Genomic DNA, 24,404 nt, shown 5'->3' with positions numbered 1-24,404 from the left:
GCGTGTTTGGTATTTATTTTACTCTACTATATCGATTCCTATTAGGTTTACACAAGATAGGAGATTATTTTAGTCCACTGCGTTAATTCGATGTTGTTTGAATTGTTACCGTTCTCCCATCGCAATCTCCGTTCGTCTCCTTTTCTAAGGAATAAAACCTATATTTTGTAAAGCATATCCTTACAACTACTTTTTCTTACACAATTTTTAAGAACATTTTTGACATTTGATCGATCCTCTCAAGTTGCCACATCGTTTCGTCTTATAAGATGAGAAGAACAAAAGAAGGGGGGGAAAAGAAAAGCATCTTTGCTTTATTGGCCTCTAAGGAATACATGACATTGTGAGATGGAGACTATAATTCCATTACATTTTTGGTCTGAACTTCAATCAGTATCTGTAGAAAATGTCTCCTCTGACGTCGTCTAAGTCACCACGCATTTGAAGCTGAAACAAGAAGTTGAAAATTGGAAGGAATTAGAATTAGGCTGTGAGAAATAAATTGGTCAACTAATCTAGAAAGTTTGACTTCATCTCTAACGACAGCATGAAGAGAGTAAATAACGAATGGATACGACGAAGTAGAACCAAATCTTGGAAAGTTTTGAAAACAAATACTAAGTTGACCATGTATTGACGTAATAGACTTTTGCTTCACCAATGCAACCATCTCTTCGTACAAAATGATCTAAGCCACGTGACCAATATAAATTAAATAAAATGGCGTCGGTCTGAAGCATGCACTTATTTTTAGAGCTTAACATCTATATCCATTACTATCCCTTGTTCATAGAGAGGTTAGTTAGATATTGCTTTTTCCTTCGCGCTCTTGTACTTCATTAAAGAAAACAAAGAAAATATTTTTCCCTAAATGACAAAGTATGTAATACAAGTTTGATCTAAACAGACAAGAACATTATTAGATTTTCGCTTAGAAGATGATGGTTCGGTTGATTATACTCTATGTAGCTGTGATTAGGCTAGACTTTGCGTATGGTGTATAACACGAATCTCGTAAATTCACCTGTTTGAGAGAGAACCCAGTTGTCATCACCAGCAACATGCCATGCAAAGTAACCTTTAAGTCTTTTTCCCTTGGCGTACACGACCTTGGTAGAGATGGTTTGTGTATCATCGTAGCTGATCCACGTTGTCCCGGAATAGCAGTAGGCGGACACAACCGTGGAGTTGTACACCGTGGTCGCGCTGTTTAGGGATATGTATTTCGTGATATCATTGTACAGGATTGACCCATCGGAGGATATTGCCGGCCCGGTGAAGGGTGCGAAGTAGCTGTGATCGTTGGCATTTGAGAGGACGAATGAGCGCCCATAGAAGGGGAAGCCGAGCACGATTTGATCCGCCGGCATGCCGGCCTGAATCCATGCTCTCACCCCGATGTCTCCACTTATGCCGTTCCCTGAAATTAAAAAGGACCGATGATTTCAGATGCAGAATATATCAAGAAAATTGCGAGTTTGATAAGCACAAGTGAAGGATTTTAAATGAACAAAAATGTTCATGTTAATTACTCGTGGAATGACACAGTATGCTTTGAATGGGAGACCATGCTGTGATTCTTTTGACATTGAGGTAACAAAATTCAAAGTCACGATACAAAAAATTAAGAAAACTCCGTTGTCCCCCAGAATAGTTAAAGTTTATTACCCAAAAAAACAAGTCAAAGTTGCCGCCCCACCTGGATCATAGAGAGCAGCAAGTGGTCCTGTGGTGGAGGACCAACCCCCAAAGAAATCATAGGCCATTGCATTGATCCAATCCAAGCTAGCCGCCATGGCGGCCACAGGATAATCCGCGGGTGACCAGTAGTGCGGCGAGTAATAGACTGCCGCCGACAAAAGCAGAGCATCCTCACCCGAGCTGGCCGCCTCAGCAGCCACTGCGGTCCGCCACTCCTGGAGGAGCAACCCCAAGTTGGTCATCTTCTCATCAGTGTCCGGGTATTCCCAATCAAGATCAAGGCCATGAAAGCCGTTGGACCGAGCGAGGGCTATGGAGGAATCGATGAAACTCTTTCGGGAGCTAGATTGGCTCGCCATGGCCGCAAAGGCAATCGCATTCGAGCTGCCACCGCCAATGGACAGGAGGGTTTTGACCGATGGGTTCTTCTGCTGGACGTCACTAGTGAAGGCCGCGAAAGACTGGGCGTTCGTCGACGATATGACTACCTGGTTTGTCGATGCATCGAGGTCGGCGAACGCGCAGAAGAGATGAGTGAAGAGGGTTGAATCGATGTTGGAGGCTGTGATGCCGCTGTCCGGGAACCAATAGCCTCCTTTGACGTTTTGGGCCATGCATGAGTTGATTTGGAGTAGAGACAGAAACGAGACGAAGAGAAAGAGAAGGATATGATTGTTGCTGGAAGCCATTTTTGATGAGTAATGTGGAGGAGGTTGTTCATGTTTGAGCTGGTTTTATAGAGGATTTGTTGGACTCGATGCACATGCTGTGGCTTAAGTTTCGTGTTAATTCTAGAGTTCTGACTTTTTCCTAACTCTAGTCTAGAACATCAGGCTTAGTGAAATGTGGATAATGGTCGTGACTAAGAATTTTATGCAAATAAGGCCTTTTCTTGTGCTCGAATGACCAGTCACGCAAGGAGGAATTCCTTTCTCTCACTACCTTTCACGATAGATTTGAACCATTATATATATACACACATGGGCCACAAAGTGAGATTATTGTATGAGTGTTAGTTTATATTCTATATTGACTTTGGACGATTGAAAATGGTAAGTTCCATAAGGCCCTCCAAATTTGACTATCCCAGTTCAATTATAATTAATGTATGTACTAGCCTATAAAATACTTGCTTGGCTACATGTGGTATTCTTTAGATTTGATGGTTCAAACCGTCTAATCCAATATCTATTATTACATAATGGGGCGGACTCGTATGTTGATTTTGTCTTTCCAAGACTCTTTCTAATGGAGGGAGCATTGCATGCACCATATGCATGTGAACTCATTCCATCCCAACCATCTGATCATGCAAATCCACGTGAAATTCATGTGATTAAGTGAGCGAGATGAAAGGGTCTAAAAATGGCAGTCAAATTTGTCAACTATGATGCTAATGGAGCTGATCATCCCAATCATCATATCATGCGAGTCTCACAAGAAATTCACAAAATTATGTGGTCGAAATGAAGCGATCCGAAAATGGTAATCAAATTTGTCGTCTATGATGCGTGTGGAACTGAGTTATATTAGTCAATTTTTCAATGGTCAACCGTCCTTCACGCGCGGAAATGCGATGTTAATTAAAGGAACCGCAAGATGCAGCATCCCATAAGGTAAGTAGCGAAATGATCAACGTTAATTCGGTCCGCTTACGTGTAAGATTCGATCAACACGATCCCATGTGTTGTTGATGTAACTTGCAAGTTTCGCACGTTGTTTCGTGAAGAGTTCGTTCGATTTTCTTGGTCAACGCCAGAGCTGACGGCGCATCATCATTCGTTAGTTTATCCTGTTGGTTGAGCAAATAATGGCAAGTGTCTATGATACGGGACACGTATCGTTTCTCTATGGAGACTTTGCCAGAAGTCGAAGGAGCAATTTTGCTAAAAAGGGTATCTCGGTTCTTGTTAGCAACGTAACTCAAAATGATTGATCGAGACCTACAAACTTTTGCCGACAGAAAGGTAGCTCTCCCCCCATCACCATCCTTTTGTTGTGTCCGAAGGATAAAAGCTTCACCTTTGCGAGTAGCAGCACGATTGTCGTAGCTTTTTGCCGGCGGCTGCAAGAGCCGCGAGCGCAAACCTCGTGGAATGTGTAAAACAAACTTCCCGATGTTCATACCTGCACGTATGCGCGGGTCATCTTTGTAGGATGCAAATTGCGCAACCCAAGATCTCCATAACCAGAACAAGAACATGCATAATTGAGTAGAAAGATTAACGCACCTGTTTTAGAATCCATCGAACATAAAGCGGAAGCAGAAAAAGGATTACCCACATATCAAGAGGATCCACGCATCAAGTCATTCTCCTCTATTACCCTCCGTATCACTGGCTCAATGAGGCGGCCCCCCTCACATTTAGCGTTAGGTAAACGCCCCTTAGGTGAGGATACATGTGAGAATTAGGGTTAAAGGAGAGACTTGAGCACTATTTATGAGTTTCCAGCCAGTCCCCTCATTACGGCCAGGCTCAACTCGGCCCACACTAGCCCCCATATTAGACTAATTAAGAAACCTTCTATCTCACCTTAGACCAAACCCCGTAAAACGGTAAACGTTAAACGGTAAATTACAATATCAATTAATGTAGTCCACAATTAGAAAAACTCTTACATTCTCCCACTTGGACTATATTAATTGAAATCGTACTGTATGTGCGCACATTGGTCCAAAGATAATTCTTAATAGTCAATCCTATCCCATAAAGTCTTAAACACCGAATCATGGCAGTAACTGCATGTATACACACAGAGCTTTTCATGGTCACGAATGTTCTCAACTTTATTGATATTGATTTAATATGATGGTGTGGCAAATGGATAACATCTCTCATAGAGAGATCCCATTTATCAGTCACCATTCTCTTAACTTTAGGCATCACAAAAACTTGTGCCACTAGAGAATGCTTTATGGTTCCAATGAACCCACATATGTCTAGTCCTTACGGTTAACCTTTCTTTATGTATCACAAGACATATGCACAAGGCTAATAACCGGATGCCCGGATGCCCCTAGCCTTCACTCAAGGTTTATACAATCCATTGAGACTTTATCAATATGTATTCAACATAATAACAACACATTCAAAAATATTTTATTGAATGCAAAAGTTGATACATATCAAACCGTTACAAAGTGTAACGAGCACATATGAAATCTTTATTAGAGTAAAGCTAAAATAGCTCCCACTAAACAACAGCATCTCATGATGCTTCTAGGCCTATATTAATGACATGTCGCTTAAATACACATGGGCGTAGGCTTTTAATTAGTGGATCTGTAACCATATCATCTATAAAAATATATTATATTATTATGTCACATTACTGTACCGTTTCCTTTTAGTCAAAAATTTTGACCACCATATATTTAGACCCATTGAGACCTCTGTAGTAAATAAATAATACTACAAATTTGTTATCTCAATATAACCATATGGGTTTATCCATAAAGTTAAAACCGGTCAACTCCTTAATGAGGTTCCGGAGCCTAATAGCCCAAGTAACAACCTGAAAAAATGTTACTAGCACTGCTTACATAGTAGAAGATGACATAGAATTTTATTTACTGCACTTCCTGCTAACATAAATATGTATTATGTTATTGATCTCTTATCATCATAACAGACAAAAAAATTTACATCTAAATACCCTACTAACTACAAGAATTAAACATGTCTGTAAATTAGCATATAATTTCTTATCCTTTTAAGTACCTCAAAACCTTCTTGACAGCAACCCAGTGATCATGTCCTGGATTTGACTGATATCTGCCTAGAAGTCTCGTCACAAAGACGATATTTAGTCTAGTGCAAATTCGAGCATATATTATACTTTTAAGTGCACTGACACAAGGTACACCATTTAATTAGATTTTCTCAATATCTAAATAAGGACAATGTGATAGATTCAGTCCATCACCCTTAACAACAGGGGCAATTCCTGGCTTGCAATAATGTATATTGAATATTTCCAATATACAATCAACAAATGTCCTCCAAGAAAATCTAATATAATATGACAAAAACAATCCTTACAAATCTCAGTACAAAGGATATAAGATGTCTCAAGGTCACAACTTGTAAGCAAAAATATTATGTACATAAAGTATGAGAAAAAATAAATTTCCTCTCACTGACCTTGCAGTATATTGAATTACTTAATAACACTATGAAACTTTAATAATATTGTCTAAAAACTTGCTTAAAACTATGAATAAGACTTTTCAGTCTACACACAAGTTTACTTGAAATATCTGTTGCAAAATCCTCCAATTGCACAATATAGATTTTGTATCTATTTTGCGTAACTCCATATCAAAATAAATTATTATTGCCACATTCACTCTGAAAGAATCTTTAAAAATACTAGAAAGAAACATTTATTTCTTCACTATTAACTATCCACCCCTCTTTCAGAGTGAAAACTTTAACTACCAATTTGGCTTTAAATTCCACAATCTTTCTTTGAAATTCTTTTAGTTTTGTACGCCAATTTGCAACTAATGAACTTATGATCTTTAGGCAAGTAAGTTAGTTTTCAAACACTATGATGTTTCATAGATTGTATACCGCATTTTATGGCATCTAATCACATACTTGATTAAGAATAAGAAACGACGTTTATAAATATGCCATTACATCAATCATATAGTGGATATTGTAATCATGCTCTCACAAATATACTATATAGTCTAATGGTATAACTGATCGTTTTTCCCTAACAAATCTCCTTAATAAAGCTGCAACCATTTCATTCTACACTTGAGAGGTTTAAGAAATTTCATTATAAATTATATCAAGAATAGTACATTGAACCTCAACAAGTTTAGTCTATGGTACATGATATTTCATAATTATCTGTATAGGTAAAGACAAAAAACACAGTAACCTCAATCATATTATTATCTTTAATAGTCTGAAAGCAGCTATCCTCTACAATTACGTCAATCTTTAGAAACTTTAGAGTATGTGATTCCATAATTCTTGCACCTTCTTTAGGGTCATAACATCAATACCCCTTTAACAATCTAGATAAGATACAAAATAATTCCGAGTGGATTTGAATTGCAACGCACTTAATATTGAATTAGATAATCTCACTTCTGCATGACACCTCTAAATTTAATATGATTCAAGTAATTTATGTCCAGTCTATAACTCAAAAGAAGTTTATGAAACAACTTTGATAAAAAAAACACATTTTGTATGTGAAAAAGTTGCTTTCATAATATCAGCCCACAAAAGACCGGATAAATTGGTCTTACTAATCATACTCATCACCATGTTCATTATGGTGCTTCATGCCTTTTAGCCAAATCTTCTTGTCAGGATTTTCAGGCATGGTAATTAAATTACCACCCCAAAATTTACCAAGTATTTGACAAATGACCATTTAAGCAATTCAGTATGGTCATACTTGCCAAAATACTTACCGCTACTATTAGGCTTGACAACCTTCAAGACTAATTTTTAACCAGTTTATTATTTTTTATGGCAATTTTCCTTAAATAGAAAACTTTTGAAAATAACCTTTTAACCATATACGAGATGTATATGTCATTAGGACTTAAACACAATCTTTGCAGATATGTCCTAATTTCGATATTAGACAAGACATAATTACAAGCTACTGAGGCTTTCATCATCTTATAGCAGTGTAGTCCGCAGGCAAATCTCTTTTCAAGTGTTCCAAAATGGAACGCTTCTTGGACAGTAAGCAAATTCAATGGCTCTTATCTCAATAATAGTGGAGTTAGAAATTACAGAAAAGGTGACTGAAAAACAAGCAATGTATATAATTAGCATCATGTGAGCACCGTGTAACTTGACGTACAAGTACACATCTAGAGAGTTACACGCATAATCATATAATCACCTTTGGGCAGAATACATGACATGTAGTTGTACACTCCCCACATGATAGCGGTTATGAGAATATATTCCAATTCTTTGTAAATTCATCACCTTTGGGCATATGAATCACTAGAATCAGTCACTCCTCCATCACACCATCATGTATCCCTCCATGAACTAATACACAATCACCTCCTTTGGGAGTATGACTACGCATTAGACCAGGAGACATCCCAATAATCATACGAGACCGAAATTTCTCAAACCCAATCAAGCGTACCACTTTGGCAGTCACTACTCAATTGAATCCTTGAAATTCTCTCATACTAGGGATATAAACTTTACTTCTCACATACACCATATACATGTGATTTTAACTTCAGTGATAGGGGTATCATATCACCAAAATCACATATCATGCTAATTATTATTGCTTTATAAAAATAATCATATATCTATAGATAAAGAACTTGAAAGTCAGACTTCAATGAGATCACCGATCATAGCAACACAAGAAACTTCTCATAATATATAAGAAAGCATCTCTTGTGCACCATGATTACTAATAACCAAAACAACATAAAAAGAATGCCGATCCAAAGGATCCCTCATAAGTTAACATTAATAGAAACATAGAATATCCATATTGACAAGCTTAATAGCTGATCAACTATTGATCATGAGTTTTATAAGGCAAAACATGACTCCAAGGCCAATAGCTGATTAATTAGCCAATTTTTTTTAAGTAACAAATTATCATTACATCAACTAGTGGCCTATATTTTGAGTCAAAACACATAACCAAATATCTAATCTTATAACAGTAGATATTATTATTTTGCGTAAATGTTGTCATACTTCTTAACCATAAACCAATGCTCAACTTGATAGACATTAACAAGTGACCAGATGAATTTAAGTATAATATGCAATAACTTAACTGACATACATTACCCACATTCAAAGATGTGATAATTAATATAATCAATTTGGTCACGAGTTCTTAAGACGTCCATCATTCAAAGGTTATCAGAAGAAACAAAAATACATCAAGATGCGTATAAATAACTATGTTTGAGCAACAAAAGTTCCATAACTTTTATTGTTTCTCATGACCTCAATACATAGTTCAAATATTATCCCATAATGGTTGTATCTCATTAAGCCAGCTTTAGTTCACAATAAATTTTAATTTTTATTAATGAATCACACCATTATAATGCTTAGGTGATAACATACCAATAACCCAACACTTGTATTTCCAAAATCACAGAAAATACAAGAAAAATACGCAAAAATACACTAAAAATACACGTATTTAGGGCTTTGTATGTATTTCCACATCCATAAAATAATCAAAAATATAAAATAAATACATCACGACGTAGAGGGAAATCATACGAATATAACGCCGCCAGCCACGCGCCGATCGGAGTCTCCACGCGTCCACACGCGCCGCCTGAGTGCACGGCGCGTGGAGCTCACGCGCGGCGAGTGTTCGACGCCCAGGCGGCGCGTGGCCGCGCGTGGGGGCGCGTGCGGCCTCCTCCGGTGTCGCGCCGCCAACCTTCTTGCTCGTCTGCCGAGCCCAGTCCGAATTTGTGATTTAATTTTATTTTTATTGAACACAAAATCTCGAAAATCACAAATTAGGGCAAAAACTTTATGCGTTCAAATTATAGGGTTACGGTTGCTCTGTTACCACATGTAGGATGCAAATTGGGCAACCCAAGATCTCCATAACCAGAATAAGAACATACATAATTGAGTCGAAAGATTAACGCACCTGTTTTAGGATCCATCGAACATAAATCGGAAGCAAAAAAATGATTACCAACATATCAAGGGGATCCACGCATCAAGTCATTCTCCTCTATTGCCCTCCGTATCACTGGCTCAATGAGGCGGCTCCCCTCACATTTAGCGTTAGGTAAACGCCTCTTAGGTGAGGATACAGGTGAGAATTAGGGTTAGAGGAGAGACTTGAGCACTATTTATAGAGTTTCCAGCCAGTCCCCCTCATTACGGGCCAAGCTCAACTCGGCCCACACTAGCCAGCCCATATTAGACTAATTAAAAAACCTTCTATCTCACCTTAGACCAAACCCCGTAAAACGGTAAACGTTAAACGGTAAATTACAATATCAATTAATGTAGTCCACAATTAGAAAAACTCTTACAATCTTTCCTGCTTGTCTTGATTTATCCATGCTGATTAACCATAAGAGAAGATGAGCATATGTACCATGATTCATCTGTCATTTGTACGCTTTCGAGGTATTGACGGCATTGGATATGCAATCTTGAATCTCTTCTTTCCAATTCCCTTTGTTCATATTCTTACACAGACTTGAAGCACTTATGGCTGATGACATTACACGTATTCCAGATCGACAATAGCGTGACTGAGAAATTCGAGTGGATTGAGGAGCTACAGCATACGTAATATGTAGATGTCAGTAGTGTAAATAGAATAAAAGCTACATACATTGACGGATTGAAATATGCTTAGCCCTCAAATGCATGATTGGATTCTCAGTCACATTAATCGTGTTGGTGCTATCACACATAATGCATATGTTCAATTGTTCCTCACCAAAATTCCTAAGTTGCTGCTCCATTCGCAAAAGTTACGGCAGCTATCTAGAGCCACATACTCAGCTTCAGCAATTGCAAGGGTAAATGAATTTCACTTCTTTGAAAATCACGAAACGAGCATGCATTTCATTATTTGAGAATTGCTAGAGGTGCTCTTTTTGTCAATTTTGTAAACTATGAAGTCAGCGTCTCAATGTCCCAATAACATGAAATAAAAGTTGTTAAGATACCCTGTGATGATTTGTTTCACAACAGTCAAATGCAATTCCTTAAGATTAGATTAGAAACGAGCGCACATACATAAGCAAAACAAAATATCAGTTCTAGATGCTATCAAGTACAATAATGATCCTATTATTCTCCTATATAGCTTAGGATTGACAAACTTACATTTCTCATCTTTGTCAAATTTGGTTGATGAAGGCATTGGTGTACCGATTCTCATGTTTCCATCCCAAAATTCTTCACTAATTCTGAAGCGTTTCTTTTCTTGAAATGTGAAAGTGCCAACTTTGGTTTGTGTTTACCAAAAAAAAAAAAACTTTGGTTTGTTTGAGTTGAAGTTCAAGAAAGAAGTTTGGTTTCCCCATCATCCTTATTTCAAACTTGTTTTGCATGATATTAGCAAATTCTTTGCAAATAACTCATTAATAATCCAAAGATGATATCATCAATACATATCTAAAAGCTAAATATGATCTTTCTTTTGCATAATGAAGTTGTATCAACTTTTTCTTTTTCAAAATATTTTTCAACAAGAAAAGTACACAACCTTTGATGCCAAGCTCTTGAACTTGCTTAAGTCCATAAAGAGCTTTCTCGAGTTGATAAACACAACTAGTCTTATCAAGTTCTTCAGATCATTATCGTTGTTGTACGAACACTTTTTCTTTAATATAACAATTGGAAAGACATTTTTCACATCCATTTGGTTAAAATTATAACAACATCCATAAACCAACAACAATATCTCAAGTGAGTTAAATTTAGGGTGTCACAATTATAATGTCAAAGTAAGACCTCCTCCAGTAGGTGTGTGGTTGGGAGACGAACCATGCGGAAGCTTATGAGCCTGTAACAATTCGGTCTGACAAGGGTGGAGAGTGTTTGCTATGACCAGAATGCTTGAATAAGGAGCAGCTCCTAACAAGCTTTTAGGATGAGACTATACATTTTTTAGTTGGTTTTAAATAGGATGTATTGGACCACATGCGCATGTTGTAGCTTAAGTTTCGTATTAATTCGAGGGTTCTGACCTTACCTAACTCTAGTTTAGAACGTCAGGTTTAGGGAAATGTGGATAATGATCGTGACTAAGAACTTTCATGCGAATAAGGCCTTTTCTTGTGCTCGAATGACCGAGTTAATTAAGAAGGCAAATTCTTTCCCGTACTCTCTTTCACGATAGATCTAAGCGATTCGAACCTTTATATAAATATACACACATGGGCTGCAAGGAGAAATTAGTTTACGGGGGTGTTCATATTCTAAATTTAGTTTGAACCATTGAAAAGGATGGCTCCCAGGTGGGTTCTCCAAACCTGACAATCCCGATTCAATTTTAAGTAATATATGTACTAGCCACGTAAAATACTTGTTTGGGGTACATGTGCTATTCTCTAAAATTGTATGTTGACTTTATCTTTCGAAAACTCTTTTCATTGGAGCATGAACCCACTCCATCTCAACCATCAGATCATGTGAGTCACCAAGTCATTCTGACTAAATTAAAAAATAAGAATTCATGTTACATCTATTATGCTACGTAAAATAGTCAGTGTCTACATCAATAATTTCCAATTAATTTAAGTCATTCAATGCCAGCCAAAATGAAAGGAGAAAAAAATTAACGGAAAAAAAAAAAAATTATTAAAAAAAAATTCAAAATTTTGTTAAAATATTATTAAAAAATATTCACATCAGCATTAATCATACTACGAGAATGGCTAACATTCACGTCAGCAATTTCCAACCTACGTTAGCCAAATGAACTGAATAGTACTAATGTGAAAATGTTTAAGACTAAATTGATCCAATTGAAAAGTTTATAACTGAATTGATACCAATATATTATATGTAGTACTTTTTTCAGTATTTTCCCCTTAACAGTTTACTAGACAAAAGAAGGAACACTTGAACTAGTAGTGAGCAAGATGGATGATCGAACTAGGACCGCCCAAATTGGACCAAACTAGCAAACTGTGGACAATTCTAGAGAGGGCTGCTCTAGTTCTTGGTTCTAGGATGAGAACCAAACTGTTCGAACTAGATCTATATATATATATATATGTCAATTCTTAAAGAGCAGCACTGTGAAGTTAAGAGTAACCCTAGTCAATAATCTCGTCTTAGCTCGCGCAGCTCCCGAGATGCCTCGTTCTTCAGTCTTTCTTCACAGACTGAGTCACAGTCGTGCCTAGCTGCCTCCGCACCTCTCTCTCTCTCTCACTTCTCACGCCTCGTCTCTTTCCCTCTCGTACCTCGTCTACTCTCAAATGGCAGCGCGGCGGCACCTTCTCTTGCCTAAGTCACATCCCTTTCGCTCGAGCTTTACGCCTCCCTCTCACGGTATCGTCTCAACTCTCGCCGCCTCTCTTGCTCTGTTTCTCGCATCTCGATCCTCATCAAGGTAATGATCTGTATTTTGCCCTTTCGTGTCGCACTTTCCGTGTCTCGCGGTTCATTTTCACGAGAATTTTGCTTGATTCTAGGCCTAGTTGTGTTCTGTGAAGGCAAAAGTCTCTGAATCGTCCAATCACTTCAACCTATATTAAGATAGAAGAAAGAATATTGCCGGATGCGTGCGGTTTGGGGTCTGATTTGCCCGTGACTCAGTCATCTCAAGCCGATTGTGAGAACGACACCTTGAGTTCGTGGTGTGATCGGGCAAAGGCTGGGAATAAATGGAGCAAGCGATCAGTTCCATTGGACCGCTTGGGAACTGAATTGATTCTAGAAACTGAAAACCAAGCCCTCTGATCTGGTTCTCAGTTCCTAGGTGGGATCGAACTGAATCGGAAATCAATCCCTCCTAACTTCCTAACTTCCTAACTTCTAACTTGAACTGCCTCTAAATGGTAAAAAAACATATACAATTTTCAAAAAATATTACAATTAATTGGGAAAAAAAATGCCACTGGGACAAACGAAGTACTAGGCAGCCCGATAAGTTGACAAAAGATTCTCTCTATGGTATTAGTGTTCACAGTATTGGATTTATGCAATTTACAATCAGCGAGGAAACAATTCAGAAATTGATACATCATTGACTGAATGAATTGCTTCCTTGAGCAAGCACTTGCCATCCTCATCTTCATCCTCGGTAATTGAAAATGCAGGCTTCTTGGGGAAGTTCACAGCTGAGGATTCATTCTTGAGCATTGAATAGACTTCCAACATGGATGGCCTGTCCCCAGGCTTCTCTTGCACGCATAGAAGAGCCACTTGCATGCATCTCAAGAGCTTACAGGATGATGAAGAGTCATCCAAAGACGGGTCAATGAACTCCATGCATTTATCGTCTTTCCACTGCTCATATGCCTGAAATTAAGAACGCCAGTTGGTTAAAAGTCAAAATCCATGTTCCTAAAATTGAGCCCAAGAAAATTTTGGAATCACAAATAATCTCTACTTACATAATCGAGAAGATTCAGATTTTCATTCAGGCCATAGTAACATGAGGTCCTTCTACCACTGATGATTTGCAACAGCAGTACCCCAAAGCTGTAGACGTCATACTTCATCGAGTATATGCCCTTCCTCACATATTCTGGCGGAACATACCCGCTGTACGCAAGAACAAAAATTGGTTTTAAGCAGCAGACTTTTAGCAGGAGAATACCTATAAGGTAAAACTAGGAGGGTGTAGTTAGCTCTCTTACTACGTCCCGACAATTCGGCTGGTATTTGCTTCAATGTCATCCTTCTTGAATATTCTCGCCAAACCAAAATCTGATATCTTGGGGTTCATTTCATCATCCAGCAAAACATTGCTGGCTTTCAAGTCTCGATGAATTATTGTGAAATTCGAGTATTCTTGGAGATAAAGAAGCCCCTGTGTAATGCCTTCTATGATATGAACACGTTTCACCCAATCCAGCGAATATTTCCTTATTGGATCTGCATCATCAAAACCTAAAGACTATTAGAACCGGAAGCGAAATTAGAGCATTGCAAACCATTGTGTACCCCAAATGCTAAAAAGGGTCTAGCTGCCCTAGCCATTGTAGCGGAACTGGGGACCCATCTAAGCCTCTTGGAGTATCACACTAGATGTCACTTAAAAACACCCAGGTTTTGCTCAATGAATATTAAGAAGCAGGGAAGATGTCAAACCAAATAGGTAGAAGTCCAAGCTCTTATTTGGCATGTACTCATAGATCAGCATCTTTTCTTCCCTGTTGGTACAAAATCCAATAAGGCGAACGAGGTTGACATGTTGCAGGCTGGCGGTGAGCATAACTTCGTTCTTGAACTCCTCGAGCCCTTGGTTTGAAGTTTTCGAAAGTCTCTTCACTGCAATGTACTGTCCTTTGGGCAACTTGCCCTGAGCAACAGGTACGCTGATGGTCAGAACAGGGCAACTGACTTCCACTTGAACAAGGTAGACTAACAAAAATTTTCAGTGTTTATGCTGGAAGACAGTGTTTTGTCTATGACATAAGTCACATAACCCCAAGGAACATTAATGAAAAACAAAACTTGAGCAGAAGGCATCCAAGTCCAACCTCCTATAATGAAACTTACAAGCTTGCATCCATCATTAAGAAGACCTACGCTGCATCTCTAAATATCTCAAGCTTTCTGCTTTTAGAGGCATGTAGCTTCAATGATTGAAACTGCGAGTATAAACCAACCAACTGGCAGCTGCTACAGGGAAAGCCGGCATACCTATGCTTAACATATGAAAAGATTTGCTCTCTCATAGAACGGGTAGCAAGTTCCCATTACCATTTTTTTTTTTTTTTTGTCGAAAAGTTCCCATTACCATTTTTTTTTTTTTTTGTCGAAAAGTTCCCATTACCTTCACTTTCTCAATTATAAATCAGACTATAAATGAGAAGGACCACATATTCTTGAGCGTAAAAAATAAGAAAAACATTTGGGGGTGAGTTATTTTCCATGCTTGTATTATGCAACAACGAACGCATGTTATAGAGCAAAAGGACCAAATCTGGCCCTCAATCGTGGTTCGTTCTCCTAACACGTACTTCATGGGATTTGCAATGAAACAGAAAATAATAATCTTTAGCTTAAGAATGGCCTCATATATTTTACCTTGTAAACAGGTCCAAATCCACCCTCTCCAAGCTTATTTTCACTTGAGAAGTCATCAGTTGCTGCTTTGAGGGTAGCATAACCAAATGTTCGCAGACTACGAGTACCACTCTCAAGACTTTCACCTTTACACACCATAGTCTTTAATCGGCTACTAAATCCTTTTATTACACCCGAAATACCTGCGAACCAACATCAAGAAAATGTGTCTAGAACTTTAATTCTTCCGAAGTCCACGTTCCTGATTCCAACAAAATTACAGTAATCCTCCAGCAAAGTTTAGAAAACGTACCTTTTGATTTCAATGTTCTCCTCTGTAAGTAGCATATCAGGCCAAATATAAGGAGAACAATTACAGCAATCGAAATAAGCATAACAAGCCAGAACCATCGCCTGTGTTGCTGATCTTCACTGGCCTCTTGAGCTGACAAGGCAATTAAGTGCTTGAATTACATTTAGTTCTACATTTTCAATGCAATAATTTTTTAAAACCTTCAGAAATTCCTGTGAGGTACTTAATCCTAACCTGTCCGAGAAAGGACCCAGTTCTGATCATTGTTGACCTGAAACACATTGTAACCAAGGAGCCCCTTTTCCTTGGCATAAGTTACTTTGGCTCGGATGGCCTCCACACCATCGAAATTGATCCATACCGATCCCTTTCTGAAAAGATTCACCACATATGTACCATTATAAACAGGACTGGCACCATAACCAAAATCTCGGATATAAGATTTTATAGCCTTGTATCCAAATGACCCATCCGTCGTCACAGCAGGCCCCACTGCTGGATAGCCAATGGCATCGGCGCTCGAATCCTCGAGCTGCCAAGCATAGCCATGGTAGGGCAAGCCCAGAACCAGCTTTCTTGCGGGAAATCCTCTAGTCAGCAACCAAGTGATGCAGAAGTCTGTGTTGTTCTGGCTTGCTGGGTCAAATAAAGCTGCGTGAGGGAGAGCAAATCTTTCCCTGGTGGGGAGATGGTAATCATACGCACTTAGGTGAACCCAGTCCAAATTTCTCTGAATTGAGTCAATTGGGTAACTCACGGAGTTAAAAATGGGTTGACTATACACAGCCATTACTAGCAGCAATTGAGGTTTCCCAGATTTTCTTGATTCGGCATCTACTCCATCTCTCCACTCCCGCAAAAGGGCACTCAAATTGGTCACGTTAATGCTCCTACTGCGCAAGACCCCACAGAGATCAACCCCACTGAACCCATAAAGCCTTGCCTTTTCTATGGTAGACTCGATAAAGGACCTTCTTGAAGAAGACTCACTGAGCATCGAAACGAAAGCTAAAGGATCCTCTCGGCCTGCCCACGCTGCTGCCCACACTGATAGCAGAGTGGTGATCGAAGGATTCTTGCGTTTCACGGTGCTCGTGAAGGTGGAGAAGAATTGCTCGGTGGAGGAGTTGACGGAGAGCTGATAGGTCGAAGAGTCGATGTAAGCAAAAGCGCATATGAGGTGAGAGAACAAAGAGGAATCGATGTCCGAGATCGGGATTTCGCTGCCGGCGTAGAAGTAACCGGACTTGACCCACGTTTGTGCCTCCGAAGATGGGCGGAGACAGAGGAAAAAGATGATGAGACAGGCGATTTTGCCTTCGCCCGCCATGAGAGGCGGCTCGGAACAGAATGTGAAAGCGGAAGTGGGTGGCTTGAGATTACGGGAGGAGGAAGAAGACCGCTCTTCTGGGGCCTTTGATCGGGTTTACGTAGGAAGCTAGAACTCGAGTCCAAAGTGTCATTGCTTCTTCAGACAGTACGTAGGAAACAAGAACTCGAGTGTCGTCGCTTCTACAGCCAGATCAGTGTACGACGACGGTTGATACCTCACTGTTGTTTGGTCAAGGTTCACTATCAGCAAATTCTTGCAACGTGGCGCATGGAGAGCGACTCATTTTTTGCGGGATGCAATCGCTGCGCTGTCTTAAGCTATGTAGCACAGACACGGCGACACGGACACGCGATACGACACGACACGACACGCAACACGTCGTTTCTCAAAAGTGGAGAATTTCGACACGTTCGTATACGTTAAATATTAAATAAATATTTTTATTTTTAATTAATTTGATTCAAATTCACAAATAAATAAATAAAGAGTTTACAATGAATTTATACTAATAATATTAATAAATCTTACACTTTTTTTTATTTCATTATCCCAAATTTACATTTATTTTTCGAAATCCCCCTCCCCTTAAATTTACTTTTATCTTTTAATCTCATTTATTTATTTTTCTAATTAAAAAAATTCCCATTAGAGTCCACCCCACTCTCTTCTTTTCCTTATCCATTTCCCCACCCCCAAATTTATTTTCCTTTCCCTCCTCAATCCCCACCATGGTCCATCCCCCCACCCAAATTATTTCCTTTCCTCCCACAATCGTCCATTTCCCCATCTGTCCGTCACTTTCCCTCCCCCAAAATAGGTACCCATAGACCCCCACTTTCTTAATTACTTTTGAGTTTCTCAGAAACCCTAGCTCCTTTTACTCCTCCTCCTCGCCGCTTGCGACCCTTCCTCTTCTCCTCCTCCCTCCTTGCCGCTCGCCGCTCCTCGCCGCACGCACGACCCCCTTCCTCGCCGCTCACCGCACGACCGCCTTCCTCTCCTCTTCCTCTCACCTTTGGTCCTTTCTCCTTCGCAGCTGCAGCCTCGTCGGATCCATCGCAGCATCACAGGATCGGCCCTCGCCTCAGTCTATGCTCGGCCGTCTCTCGCCGTCGCCGCGGTCTGCTCCCTCCCGGACACGCGTGTTGAAACGTGTCGAGCAAAGGTTGACCACGTGTCGAAAACCCGACACGCGTTGACCGCGTGTCCGACCGTGTCGACGTGTCCGACACGCTCCGACACGTGTCGGACACGACACGGAAGCACGTCATAGGTCTTGAGTCTACTGGTGCCTTTCGCCCGGGTTGTGGCCGTGGACTTTTCATTTTGGGAAAGGTCAAAAGCTAAAAAAACAATAATAATCTTAAATTATATGCAGACATATTTAGTTTAAATTTTTTTTCTATGACACCAAAAGTCTAAAATTGTAAATTTGTGATACATTTACCTTTTTCCAAAATTCCGTCAATAAAACCATTAAAAACTACCTATAGAGACGTCAAAAAGTAAACATTAATGGTACCCATCTTAATGGTGAGTGGTTTTAAATTCCATATAAATTTAACCTGAAATCTAAAACCTACTGGTTGTGTATTTTTTTAGAATCTAGAACATACTTTATATACCCAGAAATTTGGAACCTACCATGTTACAGGTTAAAATCAATTCTAGGGTCTGCTTAGATTCCACCTATCTTATCAATTAAACGATTATAGTGAATTATCATCTTTAATAACCATTACTTGCTACTACAATTCACTGACAATAACTTATATTTAGACACTCGAAAAAAGTCAAATACTAAAAAAGTAAAAATCTCCATCATAAAATGAAAACTCATATAGTAGTTCCAAATTATACACTTATTATTGAACATTATAGGATATCGCAGGATCGCGCAAAGACATAAATCAAGAAAAACACAAAAATTTGTTCCAAGTTATAGGTTTCAAGTTTCACTAATCGAGAACTTTGAACTTACCTGTCAAAATGAGATATTTAATTTTTACAACTCGAAACCTAACCTGCATATTTTAGATCCTGAAACCTGAACCCACCGGTCTAATTCTTAGGTTTCAGGTTTTACCTTGAAACCATGCTCGCTCCTAGTCCACATGACTCAAGTAAAATTAAAATCACGTTATTTTGGCTGAAAATTCATTTAACAAAATATTGACAAATGATAAATATGTCTCAGTTAAAATAGTTTAGGGTTTTTTATGTTAAAAAAAAATGGTTCGGATTAAATATGTCATGTCGAGTATAATTTAAATTTTTTTTATGGCTTTTTCCCTTTTGGGAATGAATATGATTGACCAAATATACGGGTCATGTATCACCGCATCCAACCGATGATCAGGCCTATCTTGTTATGCATCTCTATACGCGTTCTTTTCGTTGCTTTTCCCCCCGTTTACATTTTAATAACATTCTAACTCATTCCTTTCAGATCCTTTTACTCTATTGGTTATTGAAATCCATTCTTTTCCTTTGCATTCTTAATGTGTTTATGTGCTGACTATCAAACCCATGTTAATGTTAGATTGTATAAATCCATTGGATCTTGCTTTAGCTCATCCAATAAGCGTACGTTTGATAACATTTTTGTTTTCGAAAATAATTTGTATTTATAAATAATTTTTTTATTTTTATTCTCTGAATGAGTTTCTTAATATAAAAATGCTTTTGGTAACTGAATTTTTTTTTTTCTCAAAATAGAAAACAAACGTAAATGTGTTTGGTACAACCCTAAAAATTTATATTCTCAATTTTATTCATTTAATTATAAAAATGTTCGTGGAGACCTAAAAATTCATGTTTAAATAAAATTAGACTTTTGTAAGAATTTAATAGACCAAAATATTCTAAAGTGCTCTCAGAAAATCTAACATAATAGTGAGTCAAAGATGAATGATTGGAAATGACAACAAAGAGTCTTGCTTGTTTATAATTCATAATGCGAGGATGTTGGTAGTAAATCTTTGGGCATTATAATAAAGAAGTGCATATACCTTTTAAACTTTTTTAACTACAAGAAGAAGAGCCAACGTTGCTTGATAAAATGGACAATGGCGGAACAATTGAGGATGGAAGTGATCTTTGGTGTGCTTATTTGCACAAACTCATCAAATCTTCAAGCAAATGACATCAAAATTCATGGAGCATAGACTATTTGATTGCTATAACACAAGACAAATTGTAATGCAAAACACTTGTTCAAAGCCATATAATTTTCTATTAAAACAAAATTGTAGATGATCTTAAAGGATGTCTCCAATAGAATCTTAAAAGAAGAATACCGGAGTCACCAAACTTTCATGACCTAGTATTGTCTCTAAAAGAAAACGGTATTGAAAAATCCATATAGTAAAGCCCTAAAAGCTTATTCAATTTTGAATCCAATTTTCATCAAAAGATTCACATTTTTTTATATGTTAAACTAATTCTAAACTAGAATTAACACTATAATCTAGTAAAATTACTCAAAATTTGATTTCTACTTTTTTTCCTAAATCTCATAATTGTTGTATATTTTATTTTTTTTATTCCAAAAATGGGGACTTGGATCGGGTTAGAGACGGACCTTGTGTTGATTGTGTAAAGACGAACATTAGGTTACGATGAGCTTATCTTTTTTTTAAATGGCCATATTTCTCTTTTTGTTCCTGGGAACAAAGATGTAGGTTTTTTTTTTATTTTTTATAATTCTAGTTTTGTTCCAAATTTATTCCCTAGCTACTAATTTGTTTCGGGTAATGGAAAAATTAGTTGACATTATCAAATGGATTTCTATTCTTTTTTTTGTTCCGGTTTTCTAGGGAACAAAAGAACAAAAAAACAGGAAAATAAGATGGTTACCAAACATGGCATAAGAAAGATTTTACAGTGAGATGCAATACTATAAATCCATCACATTATTGGAGCAAGCTTCCGATTAACATTAGTAAATAATGTCTCCTCTAACGTCATCGAGGTCACCACGAACTTGAAGCTGTAATACCAAGTTGAAATTGGAGAAAGGACAGTCATGTCATGCTCCTATCCTTGTGGAATTGGGGTGTGACGCCAACCTCCTAAGATGAAACTTCCAAGCTCTCATACATCATTAAGAAGACCTACGCTGCATTAAGGGCCTGCTTGTTTGTGTTCTTTTTTTGTTCCTCAAAACACAAATTATGTTCTTTTGTTCCGGGGAATAAAAAGAACATAAACGCGTTTGTTTATACTTTTGTTCCCGAGAACAAAACATCTATTTTTTGTTCCCAGAATGAGGTTTGGAAGAAATAAGAAACAAGAAAAACTTGTTTCTTGTTTCGAGAGCACTTCGAGAAACAATTTTTCTCTCTTCTATCTTTTCTTCTATTTCTTTTCTTCTTCTTTTCTTCTTCTTTTTCTTTGGTCGGTCGTCGGTCTTGGCCATGGTCAGTGACTGGCCATCGAGGGCCGGCAACTCCAGCGACCGGCCGTCGAGGGCCGGCAACCTTGCCGAAGCGTCGCCAGCCGGCGAGCCTCGCCGTGGCTGGGCGAGGCTGTCGGCCCTCGTCAACTGGTCGCCAGCCATGGCCAAGGCTGGCAACCGGCCAAAAGGAAGAAAAAAAGAAAAAGGAAAAATAAAATAAAATAATTAAAAAATTAAAAGAAACGAAAAAAAATTATACAAATTTATTAAACGTATTTCTGTTCTTTTTCTATTCCAGAAATAAAAATTATACAAGTTTACCATTACATCATTGGATCTTGCTTTAGTTCCTCCGCTAGAGTACATTTTACTGTGAGATGGGATGCCATAAATCCTTCACATTAGTGGACCAAACTTCGATTAACACAAGTAAATAATGTCTCCTCTGACGTCGTCTAGGTCACCACGAGCTTGAAGCTTGCAACAACAGGTTGAAAATTGAAGGAGACTAGAATTAGACTGATAAATTTGATCCGCTAATCGGGAAAAGTTTTGACATTTTTCTTTAGTCAGAGCATGCAGGGAGGAAACAGGCAAGGATGGATACGACGAAGTGGAACCAAATCTCTGACATCTTTGAAAATAAATATCAGTTTGACCATTTGTTGACGTGATAGGCTTTTTTGCTTCCCCAATGCAAACTGCCTCTTCGTGCAAAATGATCTAATCAATATAAGATTGAATAAAACGGGGTCGGACTTGACTTATATATAAGTGTGTGTGTGCGTTATTTAAAAAGTCAAACATCCAGATCCATTTATTCTCCCTTGGACATAGAGAGCTTAGCAAGATTTTCCTTTCCTTCACACTCTTGTACTTCATTGGAAAAAAAAAAAAACATTGTTCCTCAAATGACTAAGTCCATTCTGATATTAACTATGGTGAATTGCAATATCTCTAAAAAGAATCTCCTTCCATCTTAGATGAACATGCAGTGTAAATTTGATTTAAACACAGGGATTTTTTTTTTAAGGAGTTACAGACTTGATAAGATGATGTTTGAAAGACATTTACTATACTATATGTAGCTAGGCTTCGGGCTAAACTTGGGAAATAGAATGTATACTACAAAATTTCCAATGCATGATTGAGGGAAAATTGTCCAAAATGTCCTAAATCTATTAAATTTTTGCTGACTCAATCATAAATCTTTCAATTTTCTCAATTAAATCATAAATAATTTTACGTTTTGCCAATTGAGTCCATTCAATCATTTTTTGCTAGAAATTGTTGACATGAAAGTTGACCTTCTTACTTGTCATGATCGGCGCTGACATGGACAAATTTTAATATTTTTTAGGTTTTTTTTTCTCTTTTCTCTTCTTCTTTTTTTATTTTTAAATTCTTTCTCTTTCCATTTTTCCTTTGTCAGCCACCATCAGGCCTCGTTGATGGCTGGCTTGACAATTGCTAGTGGAGGGGAAAAGAAAATTAAAAATAAAATAAAAAAAGGAAGAGATAAGTAGGAAAAAATATAAGAAGAAAAGAAGGAGAAGAGTAGAATAGAGAAAAAAATAGTAAATAATTTGATAAAATATTAAAATATTATTAAAAATTGTCAATATCAGTATGAACCATGTCGCATACAATGATCGGTATCCACATCAGCAATTGCCAAATAAAATTAACCAAATTGATTCAAGTGGTAAAACGTAAAAAAATTGAAGACTTAAGTAATAAAATTGAACGGTTTATAATTGAATTGACAAAAGTATAATAAGTTTGAGATTTTTGGATAATTTTTCCATGATTGATGCTATGTAACATAAATCTCATAAATTTACTTGCTCGAGAGAGAACCCAATTGTCATCACCAGCCACATGTCACGCAAAGTAACCTTTAAGTCCTCTTCCCTTGGAGTACGCGACGTTGGTAGAGATAGTTTGTGTAATATCGTAATTGATCCATGTCATCCCAACATAGCAATAGGCAAACACCACCATAGAGTTGTACACCATGGTAGCGCCATTTTGGGATATGTATGTTGTGATTTGATTGTACATGATATTTCCGCTGGAAAATATCGCCGACCTGGTGACAGGCGCGAAGTAGCTGTGATCATTGGCATCTGTGAGGGCAAATGCATGCCCGTAGAAGGGGAAGCCGAACACAATCTGCTCTACCGGCATGCTGGCTTGAATCCACACACTCACCCCGTCGCCACGATAGATCTAACTAATTTGAACCTTTATATAAATATAGACACACATATGGGCTGCAAAGACAAATTAGTTTGCGGGGGTGAGTTCATATTCTAATTTCAGTGTGGACCATTAAAAAGGGTGGTCCCATGTGGGTTCTCCAAATCTAACAATCCCGATTCAATTTTAAGTAATATATGTACTAGTCACGTAAAGTACTTGCTTGGGCTACATGTGGCATTTTCTAGAATCGTAAGTTGACTTTATATTTTAAAAACTCTTTTTAACGGAGCACGAACCCACTCTATCCCAACGACCGCATCATGAGAGTCACCTCATTCCAACTAAATTTTCAAAAAAAAAAAAAAAGTTCATGTTAGTATTTATCGTGCTGCGTAAAATGCGAAAAATGGTCGTTATCCACGTCAACAATTTTTTACTAATTTAAGCCATCCAACGGCTCACGAGAGTTTGTTGGCCCTTGTTGGCCAAAATGAAAGGAGAAAAAAGAAAAAAAAAATTAATAGAAAAACAAAAGAAAAACAAAAATCATAAAAAAATTTCGAAAAGTTGTTAAAATATTATTTAAAAATATTTTCATCAATACTGGTCATGCCACATAAAATAACCGATGTTCATATCAACAATTTTTTACCTAAGTTAGGTGAATGAACTGAATTTGTATTAATGTAAAAAAATTTTAAAATTAAATTGATCAAATTAAAAAGTTTATGATCGAAT

General features: G+C 37.8%; 2 protein-coding genes across 2 annotated transcripts; both read right to left on the bottom strand.

Annotated features, from left to right (window-relative positions):
- Positions 1 to 294: 294 nt before the first annotated feature.
- Positions 295 to 2,429, bottom strand: LOC104436118 (class V chitinase). The gene is made up of 3 exons (XM_010048845.3): positions 1,700 to 2,429; positions 1,025 to 1,420; positions 295 to 447 (listed from the first exon to the last, which is right to left on the bottom strand). The coding sequence occupies exons 1-3, from the start codon at positions 2,388 to 2,390 to the stop codon at positions 431 to 433; spliced, it is 1,104 nt and encodes a 367-aa protein (XP_010047147.2). The 5' UTR covers positions 2,391 to 2,429; the 3' UTR covers positions 295 to 430.
- A 10,901-nt stretch (positions 2,430 to 13,330) lies between these two features.
- On the bottom strand, positions 13,331 to 17,228 carry LOC120286155 (cysteine-rich receptor-like protein kinase 27). Its single transcript, XM_039310044.1, has 7 exons — positions 15,964 to 17,228; positions 15,730 to 15,861; positions 15,438 to 15,619; positions 14,496 to 14,706; positions 14,042 to 14,279; positions 13,796 to 13,946; positions 13,331 to 13,700 (listed from the first exon to the last, which is right to left on the bottom strand). Exons 1-7 carry the CDS (start codon positions 17,057 to 17,059, stop codon positions 13,392 to 13,394), a joined length of 2,319 nt encoding a protein of 772 aa, XP_039165978.1. The 5' UTR covers positions 17,060 to 17,228; the 3' UTR covers positions 13,331 to 13,391.
- Positions 17,229 to 24,404: the final 7,176 nt, after the last annotated feature.

Source organism: Eucalyptus grandis, chromosome 3, assembly GCF_016545825.1.
Source record: "Eucalyptus grandis isolate ANBG69807.140 chromosome 3, ASM1654582v1, whole genome shotgun sequence".
In the NCBI taxonomy this organism is placed as follows: Eukaryota; Viridiplantae; Streptophyta; class Magnoliopsida; order Myrtales; family Myrtaceae; genus Eucalyptus; species Eucalyptus grandis.
Note: the sequence above shows the minus strand (reverse complement) of the source record. Positions and strands in the feature narration are given on the sequence as shown.

Bases quoted from the DNA above. Each gene is read 5' to 3' on its own strand.
- LOC120286155 (XM_039310044.1), bottom strand. From the start codon at position 17,059: ATGGCGGGCGAAGGCAAAATCGCCTGTCTCATCATCTTTTTCCTCTGT. The intron at 14,707-15,437 runs GTAAAATATATG...CCTGTTGCTCAG, and splicing joins GATTTGGACCTGTTTACAAG to GGCAAGTTGCCCAAAGGACA. The intron at 14,280-14,495 runs GTTTGACATCTT...TTGATGATGCAG, and splicing joins CTTGGACTTCTACCTATTTG to ATCCAATAAGGAAATATTCG.
- LOC104436118 (XM_010048845.3), bottom strand. From the start codon at position 2,390: ATGGCTTCCAGCAACAATCATATCCTTCTCTTTCTCTTCGTCTCGTTT. The intron at 1,421-1,699 runs GTGGGGCGGCAA...TTTTAATTTCAG, and splicing joins TGCTGCTCTCTATGATCCAG to GGAACGGCATAAGTGGAGAC.